This window comes from Hippopotamus amphibius, chromosome 8, assembly GCF_030028045.1.
Source record: "Hippopotamus amphibius kiboko isolate mHipAmp2 chromosome 8, mHipAmp2.hap2, whole genome shotgun sequence".
In the NCBI taxonomy this organism is placed as follows: Eukaryota; Metazoa; Chordata; class Mammalia; order Artiodactyla; family Hippopotamidae; genus Hippopotamus; species Hippopotamus amphibius.
This window is the reverse complement of record NC_080193.1, coordinates 92,493,834-92,509,771: the sequence shown is the minus strand read 5'-3', so window position 1 is coordinate 92,509,771 and position 15,938 is coordinate 92,493,834. Positions and strand designations below refer to the sequence as shown.

Below are 15,938 nucleotides of genomic sequence, written 5' to 3'. Positions count from 1 at the left end.
TCATTATATTCAGTGAGAGAAAGGCTACTAAGAAAACACATAGAAGGAGCAGACAATGCTGAAGTATATGGAGAAGATGATGGGATAGAAATTTTCTTGCAGTTGATATTTTACCAGGAAAACCTAGATGTTTCTACTCACGTCACAGACACCCACTCATTTCTTAAACTTGTTCTTGTGTCCAACACTTGAAAGCCACTGCTTTTTTTTTTTTTGAACATCTACTAATGACTCAAATGGAAAATCCAGTGACTCATTCTTAACCACCCAGCTCTGCAAAATCTTTCATCTCTCAAGCTCCAAAGCCCCCTCATTTCTGATTCACATCTTCTTTCATCATCCACACTGCACTCCTGCAGCATTTAGTTAATACAGACATAAACAGTGCTGACCTGCTGTTTTGTATTGTATTACATTTTTGAAATTGTCTTAGTCTGTCTCTAAATTTTCATCATTCTGAGGCTATATCATCCACAGAGCCTAACATAGCCCTGAAACCAATATATACTTTAAAAAAGTACTGTTTAGTGAATTAATCTGGAAGAATATTGAAGAATTACTCTAGAAAGTGTCCAACAGCAGTTTCTCTAATCAATTTGAATTGCTAAACAATATAAGGAAGTATCATATTGTGTAGACTCAAGATAATAAGATTCAGGCATAAGGATATGCCATTAAAAAGTAAAAATAACTCAAACACACACATACAAGTTATTCACAGAATACAACCATTCATAAAAATAAATTAACTGTAAATTGATTTTTTTTTTTAACAAATTACCTTTTTATGTTCTTGCAAATAGTGGCAACAAGTTGGCAACTTCAAGTGGTGACACTACGGTTAAATTATGGGACCTGTCTAAAGGCAATTGCATTTTGACCTTCAAAGGACACACCCATGCAGTATGGTCCTGCACGTGGCACTCCTGTGGTGATTTTGTGGCTTCTTCCTCACTGGATACAACTAGCAAAATCTGGGATGTTAATAGGTAAGAAGTACTTTGAACGGTATTAACACTCTATGTTGATAAATATACATGGATAATTTTTCCCTCAGTGGGAAATTAAAAAAAACCTGTTAATTCATAAAATTATATAATTAAATAATCTCTGTGAAATCCATTTCTAATTCCATTAATCTGTTGATACAATGAGTTCTTTTTAAACCTAGGTTCAAGATCAAGCCTATGTAATCAGATTAGAATTGCTTCATTGGAAAGCTGTTTGTTTTAAGCAAGATAGAAACAGATACTTATTTTAAAGAGTTAGGTTTTAGTTTTCCCCTCCACAGGCCCGCTATCTCTCTGGATTATCAAACCAACAATTTAATAGACATGAAGATGACAGAAATAGTTATTTGCTTCACACTTAATTTTGATATATTATAACATTTCCCAAATTAAATGCTTCTTGGCAATTCACAAATTGTAAGAACTAATTCGGTTTATTGTATGCAAAGTCCTATACAGTACTGTATGGATGTAGAAGTTTTTCGTTTTGATCTTAATTCAAGACAGACAAATCTATTATATTTTTTGCTATCAAAATACCTGTCATCCATGTATTTTTGGATAATTATTCCATCCTGTTAGGTATACAAATAAGATAAAAAGAGCTAGTATCAAATACCCTGATTGCTTTAGCTAACTAAGGGATTATAAATCATCAGTCAGATTGTTGATCACTCTAATATTTTAATCAATGCCCAGTTTTCAAATATGAGATAGTAACTCCTCAAAATTTATGTAAACAATGATCACTGAGCCATTGTCGTTTATTTTGTAAGAGAAAGATGAACTCACATTAAAGGTGGACACTGTTGCTTTTGGGGTCATGGGTAAAACAGGAACTTTGAACAAACTTTCCCCATTCTTCCTTGAATCATGGGTAACATATTTAGAAGAAAGAGCAAATAAGGTGCTTACAAAAAAAGTCCACCATTTTCTGGGAGGATTCCCTGAAAGTACCCAGCTCACCCTTCTGTATCTTTTCGTGATGCTGGAGCTGGAACTTTGCAAACCACATTTTTGCTTTACCATCTGACTCTCTATTAGGCTTTGGTAATAGTGGGCGCTTGTAGGAGACCATAAGGCTAGAAGAGGTAGAGGGGGCCTGCTTCTTCCTGTCTGCTTCCTGTGAGCTTCTTCTGGGCTTGTAGTTCCAATGCACATCACCTTAGCAACACTTCACCTCAGCAACAGCAGTTGGTTCTCATCACAGCAGCTGAGTCCAGTGGACATTTTCCAGTGCTTGCAGAAACAGCTGCATCATGCCGTCCGTCATCAAACAGGTGCCGCCTTCTGAGACAGAGCTCTGTGTTCCCGGCTCTGCGTGGCCCATTTCCGAAGATGCGGAACATCAACACCAGCGGTCCTGTGCCCCTCCTCAGAGAGCTGAGCTTCCGCTCTGCAGCACCCACCCCCACCGCCCCAGGGTTTTACATTTCAATAATCCCGCCCCCATCACTTTGTTCACTCAGCCCTATGGGTGGTAGCTCTTCCCTGCAGTGCCTGTCTCCAGGATACCTTCATGTTCTTGTTTTCCCATTATAGTTATCTAGTTAACAATCGTATGCATGGTTAACAGGCTCACATGTTAAATTCTTACTGTTAAAATGTTGAGTGCAAGTTCTGTCTCTTGTCCAGACTTTGACAATTACAAAGCATTAATAGATAAGTAGCATAATCCACTTGAGTTACAAAGATACAGCTTAAATAATGTTTAGCATATTCTGAAAGAGACAACATAGATGTAAATAATACACTTTAGACCTATTTCTATCTAAAATAGTGACAATTTAAGATGTATTTTAATACTCATGTGCGTACCATTTGGTTATCTGGAATAATCAATCATGTAATTCTTAATTTTATTATGTTTCTATATTATGCAACCATATTTCATAAATATTTATTATAATAGATTACTAGAATTTTTAAAAGCCACTTTATTTTGAAGTATAATTGACATACAGAAAGCTGCATGTATCTAGTGTGAACAACTTGATGAGTTTGAGGATAAATATATACCTGTGAAACCATTACAATCAATGCATTAAGGTATCTATTGCCTCTGAAAATTTCCTCCTGCCCTCTTTAATATTATTATTATTTTTATAAGAACATTTAATATAAGATCTAGCCTACTAACAAAATTTTAAGTATGTTAACAGTACTGTTATCTATAGGTACTGTGTTGTAGAGTAGATCTCTAGAATTTATTAATCTTATAGAAATGAAATTTTAACACATCTAATTTTAATTTTTTATCACTTTGGCTTGATGAGGCTTTTAATAGAAGACTGTGGTTCATTTTAAAATATATTTTCAAATGTCTTAATCATTAAATTGTTTAAATCAAACTATGTTTAAAAAAAAACAAAAAAAGGATTCCCAGTAGACTCAGCCCTACTTAGAATGATTTCAAACACTTTGATGACATCTTTTCTCCATAACCCTAATATCCAAATACTGTCTTCCAGTTGAGACCTAGTATATATTGATATAACAGATCAAAATTGCTTCCTATTGATAACAAAAATTCTTTTTATTTCAAATTTCCCATCAAGTTAAGAGCTCACCTTCATCATTAAAGACAAAGAAGTTATACCAATTTTAAAGCTGAGGTAGTGGATAAGTATTGACATATAAGGGAGAGGTTGATTGTTTCTTTGGTCGCTATTGATAGAGCTTTCAAAATTACAATCAAAGCACTGAGCTGTAATTTACGATTGCTCATGGATCCATATTTAAAACTAGTGTCCTGCTTAAAATTTTATAGGTCACTGAAACTGGCTTAGTGACTTAAGGGAAGAGGTTATTTGCCTTGGTAAGGTGATGGTGGTAGAAACTGTGCTATCCTGGGTCATATACTCTTGTACTGATGTCATGTAGTTTTTAATTAAAAAATATTGAGAGTCTCTGCTGTTCACCAGAGAAGGAAGAATTTAGAATATATTCTTCTTGTATTTACAGTCTGCCCTTCCCTTTGGACCCCTGGCTCAGCCTTGAATCTCCTTTAGTTGGTATCATATCAACAGCCCTGAAATTCTTCCTGAATTGGATATTACTTGCTAAGACCATCTAATTAGCTTCTCACCAGAAAGTTGGATACCTGGAAATCATAATTAATGTAAAAAATCCAGATCAAGATCCACGTTTACTAAATGCTAATAAGAATCTCTGAACAGTATCTGTGGCATTCTTAGTCTGGATGCACTGACATTCTACAAGTTTTCTATAAATAATTAAAAGTAGTATTTCAATGTTCTTTTGAATGATCATTTAGTAAAAGTAGAAATTTATATGTATTTTAATTTGTAATTATTTATTGCTACCTTAATTTTCGAATATATGCTTTAAAAATCAGTCTTAAAGCACACATGCACACTTGAACACACACACACACACACACACACACACACACACACCATTTTATCCTAAGTGGAGAATGCTTGATACATAGCAGTTTGGTTGCATAAAAGATAAAGAGAAAATCAACATGAAGAAAGTGCTTTCCCTGCTCCCATCCACATTCAAATTATAATTTAGTTGTTGTCTTATTCTACATGAATCTATAAAGTGATGAAAATTAGATAGGAAAATCAGAAAATGTCTCAGTCAACTATAAAAATTGTGTTTCTTTAAAGCATGAGATTATCAATAAATATTCATTAAATGAATTACCAGTGTTGGGCTGTGTTATAGACATTAGAAAATTCTAAGACTCCATTACTGCCCTGAATGAGATTACAATTAATTTAAAAATGCAGTAGTTTTGAAACAGAGAATATGCAATGCCTCTGCAGTTTATAATATCAGGTAAGATATTCTGGTTGGCTTGTTTCCCCAAGGTAGTTGGGTATTTGGATTAGTGCCTATATCTCACTATATCTCTGAGGTTTGGAATGTAGACTATGTGCCTGTACTTAGCTTGTAGCTTCAGGGGAAAGGATTTGAAACAAGCAAAAAGTTACCAAGTGTAGCTGCCCTCACTGCTTTTAACACAATATTACACAGGCAAGAATTGAGTGGTTTGTAACAAGGATGGAAGGAAACAGATTGCTTTGTACAATTCAGCTTCCAGACCCCAAACAATGGGAATTAAATCTGCTGCCCTTATATCCAGGTGTATTGTTTCAGATTACCTCAGGATTATGTTTGAGAGAGAAAAATAAAGCAGGTTTAAGAACTATGTTTAGGAAAGTAATTTGTGGTTACTGCTTGAATTCCATTGACTGGAAGCAAATATATCAGAAAACCTATCTAGTTTTTGAGAGAACTGTATTGACGAGGAGACCGTGAGCCTATCTTAATAACCCCTGACTCTTCAAGCTGTAAAACAATCCTCAGGACCCTGAACTTGCATCCAGAGGAAGTGGACTGCTAGTGTTATACTGCTTGGAATCAAGTCACAGACAATAGCACCCACTTTAGATGTGGTCATAGAGGAAAATGGACAAGGAAAAACCTTGGCCATGAAACAGAGCCAGAGGCCACAGAGACTAAGCAGAGGAGCTCCTCTTAGTGAGAGAGGCATGATTCATTCAAAAAAAACTTCAATGCAATGGCAGTTTCTCAGGATGCCTGCCCAGGATTCTATCACTCTTTGGACTAGTGACTCTTGTGTATTTCCCGTTTTTTTTTCTACTTTCTGTACTAGAGTTTGTATTGCAGTTATCCTGCCCTGCTTCATCATTGTACATTGTGTTTGTGATGGTGGGGGAGGCAGAAAACTTGTCTTTTATTTGGTTGGTCATTCGAACACAAGAGACACATCTGAACACAGTGGAGCAGATGGTGCATCATGCAGAGATCATGGACTGTGAGATACATGCAGGAAATAAGTGAGACTTGGTGTTGTCTCCTTTTGGGAGGCGATGTCATTGAATACCGTACATGTGAAAAGAAAGATGGCACAGGTATTTCATGGGCAAAAGGCCAAACCATGGCAGAAACTGCTAGCTGTTCACCAGAACTCATTTTCTCCTTCTTGTATATGAATTGGACACCTAGCTTTCTAAGTGGTGTTCTCAGCCTTACTTTTTATTTTTTTTCAGCCTCACTTTAACTGTGGTTACATCACTAAGTTCTCTACAATAGAATATAAGTTGAAATGATATGTACCATTTCTGTATTCTTTCTCCCTTGTGGTGGGATGGGATATTAATAACAATGACTAGAGTAACCTTAGAAACCAATCATTGAGAATTACAGTGTGATCGTCAGCTTGCTTAATGTAAAGCCACCCCCAGACCCAACCTCCAGTTCACCTACAACATTCTCTGGACTACTCAGAAATAAGAAAATAAATTTCTATTTTATGGGAAACATTATATTTCCAATCTATTTGTTATAGTGGTTTGATCTGCCCAGTCCAATATAGGCACCCTGTAAATATTTTTCAGGTAATTTTTTTTTTCCTCATGACATATTAATAAGGCAACTACTACAAGCCCTGAAATGTTATCAAAATTATTTGGATGGTATAGTAATAGAAATTCTGTGCTGATATTAGATGGCCATTCAACTGCTTTTTTTCCCTTGCCCCTTCTCACTTCTCATCCTTGATGTCTGTTGTAATACTATTGGAGCCTCTGAAGTCCTATTTGCCATTAGCAACATTTGTAAGTCACATAATTGGTTTGCAGGGAAATTAATGCCTGTAAAGGTAACTGTTAACATGCAAGTATTGTACAAATCATTAGTGGAAAGCTGATTCAATAGTAATGATTTCATTTAAACAGCAGGAAAAAAAAACTGAGGACTTCAACTTCATTGTAGCATTTAATATACTTACGGATAAAAATCAGTTTTGCTGATTGCAGTCAGGCTGATAGGATACAAAAGAGTACCCTCCTTGTGGTTGACCTTATATGTTTGTTTTTTTTCCCAAAGATTATAGATCCAACACATATGCATTGGATACTTTGTTATGTGCATTGTTCTAGTCACTAAGCTCTATCAATGAACAAAATAGACAAAAATTCCTGTACTCATGTAGATGGCATTCTATTGGGAGGCAGAAAATAAGCCAATTAATTACGTATAGTGTTTAGGGGTATTAAGTTTGGTAGAGAAGAAAGTAAGGTATGAAAAGTGGAAAGAAATGGTAGGCATTGCAGGAATTGCAATTTTAAACAGGATGGTCAGGGAAATTCTCACTATGACGTTGACATTTGGGTAATCTGAAGTAGGTAAGGCAATAAGCAAAGAAGATATCCGGGAAAAGAACATGCCAAGTTCTTCTGAGCAGTGAGCTCCCCTCTGGTGGTAGCAGGACTCTTATGACTAAGGAACAGCAAGAAGGCCCGTGTGACTTGAGTAGTGTGAGCAGATGAGTGAGTACTAGAGAAAAGGCAGTTAAATGTGTGTGTTGCACACCACATTCAGCTTTGTAATCTGTTTGAATGACTTTGACCTTTATTCTCAGTGAGATGGGAAACCACTGGAGGGTTTTGAGCAGAAGAGTCGTGTAATCTGTTTTGTGCTCTAACAAGATGACTCTGGTTACTGTGTTTAGATTAGACTGTGACAGAGGAGGGCTGGGGAGACAAGGGTAAAAACAGGAAGAAGAGCTGGGAGGCTATTGCAACCATCCAGGCAAAAAACAGTGAAGGTTTGCGCCATGATGGGAACAGAAGGTAATGAGAATTGTTTGTATTCTGGATAAGATTTGGAAGATAAAGCCACTAGGAATTGCTGAGGCATTATGAGTTATGAGAGAAATAGAAACCAAATCACCTGTAATACTTTGAGACACCTGGAAGGCCTAAAGCTCATTTTCTTTATACTGGAACACTAATGTGAACTTTATAAAAGGCTTTTCCAACCAGATTCATCAACTGGCATTCCAGGAAATGCTGTAGAATGAGGGATGCCTCCTCACTCTTCATCTAACAGGTGATGTCCTTTGAAGAGAACTGAATGTTCCTTCCTGCCCACCAGCCTTGCTTCCTTCTTAATTAGTAATTCATTGGGCAGTATAACCCCAAGGCTGGATGAGATGAGAGAAACAGAATGCAATAAATAAAAGGAACAGTTAAAATTAAGAAAAAGGAAATGTGAAATATTAGGATTCCCTTATGGTGAGTTATTTTCTTTTAATAGTATGTACTGTTAATTTCTTTTGGTCACATAATTCACCGATGTGAACTTTAAATTGGGAGAAATTTATTTCTTTATTACAAAATTAGTAATGATGAGATAGCACCAAATACATTTAAAAAAGGGAGGATAGTATTTATATTTTACTAATAATATATGTCATGTTCTTTATGATACATATGCAAAGTTGAATTTATTAGATGAAGGACATATTGTACAATATTAATGGTTTTAAAGCATAATAATGTAAGAAGAAGTGTTAAGACTCAAGGGCATGGATTATTGGTACATTAATACCTGTCTTGCATTGTAAAATCCCCCAGCTTGCCTTCTTATAGCTGAGAAGGCACCCAGGGTATATATTAATAGACTGCTAGAGCAGTGCTTGAAACATGATTATGTTACATTAAAAGAAATGGAAACATTCTAAAATTGACCTCTTATGATCAATTATCCTATTCCATGGATAATAAATCAATTATTACATATTCTTGGATTTCCATTTGTATTCAAATGAATAATTCCCTCTTGAAATACAGTCTTTAAGCAATAGCTAAGTATTATTGAATATAAATACATAGATAAGCCCAAAAATGTTAAAAAGAAAATAGCATATTATTTTCACTGTCATGTTCCTTCCAAAATAGTGCATAATTAATAAGCAATATTAAAGGAATATCTACTTATGAAGAAAAATATATTAAAGCTAAAGTTCAGATTTCATTTAGTAAGCCATACATTGATTGATTGTGAGGAGCTTCTTGATTTTTCAGTATGGCTTTTTGTAAATGCATGAAGAATGCTTCAGGCAGCTGTATCCACTGCAGTAAACTTGATGTGAGCATTCTTTTACATCAATATGTAGAAATTGATCAGTAAACGATATAGATATTACAAATTTAACACATTTAGCTCTTTACATTTATAAAACAAACACTATTTCTTATAAATGAGTTATATAATTTGTATCTAACTTCACTAACTAAGGTACACGTTCTGTTTGTTATTTCTCAAACTAACAACTGTATATTAGAAGTAATTTGGATGAGTACAGGTGAAACTAAAGATATTCTAATAAGAGTGAATATATATGTTTTACAACATGATATACTATTACTCTGTTAGCACCAATCAAAGCAATGTCTTTGACATATAAAAGACGCAACACTCCTTCTCTACCCCTGCCTGAAAGATTCTAGTCAATAGATTTCTAGAGTCCTCCTCAATAATAATTACTAAACGGGTTTGATGTATTTCTTCATTCATACATGTTAAAAAGATATACGGGCATAGTACACATGAGGTAAAATAACTAAAATCACATATATTTTTATATTTGTTTTGATCAAATATATAGTATGCTTATGCATGCCCTTTGTGTATGTATAAGCAAATGTTGATGTATATACATATACTAGTATTAAAGCAGTGCATTTACATGTTCAACTCAAAATTAGTTTTACAGTACCAGAAATATTTGACTATCTCAGATATTTTAAGATCATCTAATTGAAATTGGATTTATTTATTTACATACTTACTTATGCTTTCTATATGACTCCAAAACCAATTTGTTTCAAAACCATTTATTCTATACATCAAAAACTAAGTATTATTCCGAAACATTGTTTTGGAATTACTGAAATGGTTTCATTTAAAGAGAACTCTAAGATTTGATTCAGTTGTTATTGAAATGAACTGAATGTCCAAATGCATCAAATCAAAATAAAAGATGTAAACTGTTTGGTATAAAAATAGCAAGCAATAAAAATTTACATAGAATTAACTTTCTTATATAAAACTATGTTCTTAGGTGGGAAATACTTCCTATTTAGATAATAAAATTGAATTTGTTCTCAAATAAAACACTAAAGAAATTTTTTCATAGAAATTTTAAATATTGTTTCTTCATAGTATCTGGCACGAGTTTGTACAAAATTCTAACATGTATCAATAAGAGCAGAACTTGTTAATGTGTGCCCTGGGTAGGAAATGAACCAAATCTTCTTCAGTCAAGGAATGTGAAATGTTTATTCCCTGATCTAGCCTTTGCTTACCTCTTAACCTAGAGTGGATCCTGCAGGAAACATCGCCTTTAGCAGGATTTCACCTTCTAGAAACATCATACCTTCTGATTTGGCCCATAATTTCTTGAATCATTTACTAGATTTGCCCACGAAATTATTACAAATTGCTTTCTAACTTAAAAATGATTATTCATTTATTCAATTTTTGTGAGTTACTCAGCAACTCTTAATCCATGGAGCTGGGATACAGCACTGAATCAGACAAATAAAACCCAGCCCTCGTGGAGCTTACACCAATGAAGAAGGCATTGCTGATTTTCTACAATTTGGAAATTATTAGACAAGCTCTCTAACCTGGCCGTTGGTCATAGGATTAATTCCTTACCTCTAGAGATGCAAAGCAACTATCAGTGAGGGTGCCTGACTTTCTGAGATGCTGTTAGTGCATACTAGGTCTCTGTTCTTGGAAATAAATAGAGCCTTTGGGGTAATAAGCCACCAATAACAGGGACATTAAAAATGGTGCTGAGGATTCAAATCCCACCAGAGCCAGACTGCTGATGGGTCCCCTGGGAGTGCTAGCTAAAGAGGGAGGCCCACACAGGGCAGCAAATGACTCAGCTTTGGTGTGTCCCCGTGCGCTCAGCTGGGGGCCAGGAGCACCCTGGGAGAGCGTGGACACAAAGGTGAGGGACTTCCAGCTCTGTTCCTTGCAACAGGTTCTGTTGGGGGGGCACCGCAGGGCTGGGCATGTATGACTGTAGTATTAGATGAATGCTCTCCCAAGATCCTTCCATGGAGTCAGGGATCATGTCTGTCAAATTATAGCCAGTGCCTGACACAAAGCATTTATTGAATAAATTAGTGAACAAAAGAACAACTTTTCTAGCCCACTCGCTTATTAAAATAATGTCAGACCAAAAAAAAAAATGGCGCTGAGTCTGCACATCTTTCCAAAGATAATTTTCTCATTGGTATTTGAATTTTATTAGTAGCCTGTAGGTATCTGTCACACATAAGGCATCCAATAGGATCGTTTAGAGCAGTTTTCACATGAAGCGTGAACTTCTCTGTGATGGTTCCATTTCAATTTGGTTTGGGGTTATAGTGTCAGTTTGCTTTTTGCCTTGCATAACGAAGAATATGATAAATTTTAGAATAATATGCATTAGCAAGAAATAGTCTAAAATGCTATTCACTAATAACAAATAGAAATAATTATACTAAGATGTATTGTATCCTACCCTGCTTATGTTTTACGTCTGGCTAGAAAGATGCATACCTGTGTTATGTGATTTCCTAAGTATACAGACGGATTCAAAGAGATGCAAAACTTGTTTTTTCTTATGCTAAGTAATTCAGATATTTCAAAATTAATCTCAGATCAAGGATAGGATTAAGATGGCGGAGTAGGAGGACGTGCGCTCACTCCCTCTTGCAAGAGCACTGGAATTACAACTAACTGCTGAACAATCATCGACAGAAAGACACTGGAACTCACCAAAAAAGACACCCCACATCCAGAGACAAAGGAGAAGCCACAATGAGACTGTAGGAGGGGTGCAGTGGTGTTAAAATCAAATCCCATAAATGCTGGGTGGGTGACTCACAAACTGGAGAACAGTTATACTGCAGAAGTCCACCCAATAAAGTGAGGGTTCTGAGTCCCATGTCAGACTTCCCAACCTGGGAGTCCAGCAACGGGAGGAGGAATCCCCAGAGAATCAGAATCTGAAAGCCAGCGGCATTTGATTGCAGGACCTCCACAGGACTGGGAGAAATGGAGACTCCACTCTTGGAGGGCACACAAAAAATCGTGCTCACCAAGACCCCTGGGGAAGGAGCAGTGACCCCATAGGAGACTGAACCAGGCCTACCTGCTTGTGTTGGAGGGTTGCCTGCGGAGGTGGGGGGCAGCTGTGGCTCACTGAGGAGACAGGGGCGTTGGCAGCAGGAGTTCTGGGAAGTACTCATTGTTGTGAGTCCTCCCAGAGTCTGCTATTAGCCCCACCAAAGAGCCTGTAGGCACCAGTGCTAGGTAGCCTCAGGCCAAACAACTAACAAGGTGGGAACACAGCCCCACCCATTAGCAGACAAGCAGATTAAAGTTTTACTGAGCTCCACCCACCAAATCAGATTAAAGCCTTACTAAGCTCTGCCCACCCAGCCATACCCACCATTAGTCCCTCCCATCAGGAAGCACACAGGAGGCTCCTAGATGGCTTCCTCCACAAGAGGGCAGACAGCAGAATCAAGCAGTATCAGCAGTATTTCGTCTTGTGGAACTGGAAACCACAGCCACAGAAAGATAGAGAAAATGAAAAAGCAGAGGACTTTGTACCAGATGAAGGGACAGGATAAAACCCCAGAAAAAGAACTAAATGAAGAGGAGATAGGCACTCTTACAGGAAAAGCATTCAGAATAATGATAGTGAAGATGATCCAGGACTTTGAAAAAAGACTGGATGCAAAGATTGAAAAGTTTACCAAAAACCTAGAAGAATTAAAGAGCAAACAAACAGAGATGTACAACACAATAATGGAAATGAAAAATACGATAGAGGGAACCAATAGCAGATGAACTGAGGCAGAAGGGCGAATAAGTGACCTGGAAGACAGAATGGTGATCATCACTGATGCAGAAAAGAATAAGGAAAAAAGGATGAAAAGAACTGAAGACAGCCTAAGAGACCTCTCGGGCAATGTTAAACGTGCCAAAATTCGCATTATAGGGGTCCCAGAAGGAGAAGAGAGAGAGATAGGACCCGAGAAAATATTGGAAGAGATTATAGTTGAAAACTTCCCTAACATGGGAAAGGAAATAGCTGCCCAAGTCCAGGAAGTGCAGAGAGTCCCAGGCAGGATAAACCCAAGGAGAAACACGCCAAGGCATATAGTAGTCAAATTGACAAAAATCAAAGACAGAGAAATGTTATTAAAAGCAACAAGGGAAAAACGACAAATAACATACAAGGGAACTCCCATCAGGTTAACAGCTGATTTCTTAGCAGAAACTCTGCAAGCCAGAAGGGAGTGGCATGATATATTTAAAGTGATGAAAAGGAAGAACCTCCAGCCAAGAATACTCTACCCAGCAAAGATCTCATTCAGATTCGATGGAGAAATCAAAAGCTTTACAGACAAGCAACAGCTAAGAGAATTCAGCACCACCAAACCACCCCTACAACAAATGCTAAAGGAACTTCTCTAAGCAGGAAACATAAGAGAAGAAAAGGACCTACAACAGCAACAACAAAACAATTTAAAAAATGGTATTAGGAACATATATATCGATAATTACCTTGAAGGTAAATGGACTAAATGCACCAACCAGGAGACACAGACTGGCTGAATGGATACCAAAACAAGACCCTTCTATATGCTGTCTACAAGAGACCCACTTCAGACCTAGGCACACATACGGATGGAAAGTGAGGGGATGGAAAAAGATATTCCATGCAAATGGAAATCAAAAGAAAGCTGGAGTAGCAATAGTCACATCAGATAAAAGAGACTTTAAAATAAAACATGTTACAAGAGACAAGAAAGGACATTACATAAAGATCAAGGGATCCATCCAAGAAGAGGAGATAACAATTATAAATATATATGCACCCCATATAGGAGCACCTCAATACCTAAGGCAAATGCTAACAACTATGAAAGAGGAAATGCAAGTCAGAAACAGAGACACAGGTGTAGAGAACAAACACATGGACACTAAGTGTGGAAAGTGGGGAGGGTTGGGGGGGAATGAACTGGGAGATTGGGATACCAAAGTGTACACTCTAAATATATGTTGTTTATTGTCTGTTCACTGTATCTCAATAAAAGTTCTAAAAAAAAAAAAAAACAAAGAATGTGTAAGGACAAAATTAATCTTAAAGATGTATAATGAGTTATTTATAGTTATTGTTTGTGTTACTTTCTGAATACATATCCAAGCAAAATTTCAAACCCGTAAATTTAAGACCTAAAGTTACTGCTGGAAATTCATGGTGATTATATAAATGTGCATTTTAAAAGGTGCATTGTCTTAGCCTAGAAACACAAAACACATCTTTATATGAAGCCGTGGCTGTTGGAAAAGAAAGTGGACACTTGACATTTTTTTCTTGATTATCTTTGACCCGATGTCTGACCAGTTTATAAGAGCATCTGATGCTTCCAGTTTTAGAGGTATTATATAATTCATTTCCTTGCCTACTTCTATAATTATGTGACAAATTAAGTGTACCTTTTAGAAAATATTAAGGTTGGTATCTCCAGAGTAAATTTAACTTTACTTTGAACTTTGCTTCACTATTACACAAATACAAATTAATATATCACAGGTACATGCAAAACTGTAACAAGTAAATTATATATCTACACCTCAAAGATATTGCCTACATACTTAATATTCATTATAGATTGTAAATCCCTTACACAAATAACATTAACTCGCAAACATGTGATAATTATTTATGTAGCCACCTCTATTCCTTGCTCTCATTTCCTCTTTATCATATCTAAACTGACTACGACATCTTAGACTTCAGACTTTCAGTGATATCTCAACAATAAATTAGTTTTTCATTATCTGAATTTTTACCTTACTACCAATGCTCTTACTACCATTGTTCATATTCCTAGCCCCCAAATCTACCTAAGAACCCAGTCCCCAAACAGGATTTGGTTGTTCATCTTCCCTTAAGAGGCTATTGGGATTAATCCCATGTGACTAAGAGCATTGTTTAATTTGGATCACTAGAGTAAAACCAGCCATTATATTCTAGTTATCGTCCGTAAATCCACAAATCAGCCTTGATCCTTAATCACCTCTGATCTCCCTTCTACTGTATGCTTTGGAATCTAATGCCTGTCATTAGCAAAATATTTTTTATCATCCATCCTCTTCATTGTACTCTTTTATCTTTTGACTTAAACTGGTCTCCCTTGAGGAGATGAAGGCCCTTTTCTAATGGAGCCTGCAACTACCTTCCCTTATTTTTTTCTAAAAGATTTACAGCTCATAATAAACAGTAATCATTAGACCCTGTCTTAGAGGTTCATGCATAAAATGTTTGAGTTTTGTACATATTTATCATGTATATGTGTATACATATATACATATATATATGGAGGCAAAAGTTAAATTTATCTGGGTTACTGACACAAATTTCCCCCACCACTGAACCTGGAGGTTTGTTCACTAATGTGTTCCCAGTACTCAGAGATTGGGACATACTGGGAAATTAATAAACATTTTTAAAATTAATATATAAATTAATGGTTTACATCCCCTCCATGCTCTTCATTGTCAATTCTAGACCACTTTCTTTGCTCCCACCTCCTCACAAACCACAGAAGCACATGCTTCAAGACCATACCGTTAGCCGCTCCTTCAGTGTATGGTCATATACTGACATCCTGGTCATACCCATCATGTTTTAAATGATTTACACATGGCTTACTGTGTTCATTGGGTGCAACATTAGTATTCAAGCATAAAATTCATCTAATACCTTGGACTTCCAGTTTCTTCACCTCCTTACTTCCAACAACTTTCAAATATCGATTCTAGGTTTGCTGCTCTGCGAGTACAATCCCCCCACTTTCCCTGGCTTATATCTGCTAATACCACCTGCTCCAACAATTCTTTGATTCCAGTAGTGCTGATAATTTATTGTCTCCACTGTTTTTTCCCTTGCCCTGATAACAGCCTTCCTATTTCCCCCTTCCTATCCAGAGTGAAATCCAAGGTCCATCACAGTGGTCTGTCCTTCCCATGCAACTTCAGATCCCTTGGTCCTCTCTTCCTCCA

At 36.5% G+C, this 15,938-nt stretch overlaps 1 protein-coding gene across 1 annotated transcript in view; it reads left to right on the top strand.

The window, feature by feature from the left end:
• The window catches only part of SPAG16 (sperm associated antigen 16), a 939,339-nt gene that overhangs the window by 492,540 nt on the left and 430,861 nt on the right, over window positions 1-15,938 (top strand). The window contains exon 12 of the mRNA XM_057746094.1: window positions 804-989. Within this exon, the coding sequence (XP_057602077.1) occupies window positions 804-989 (186 nt within the window). The remainder of the gene's footprint in view (window positions 1-803; window positions 990-15,938) is intronic.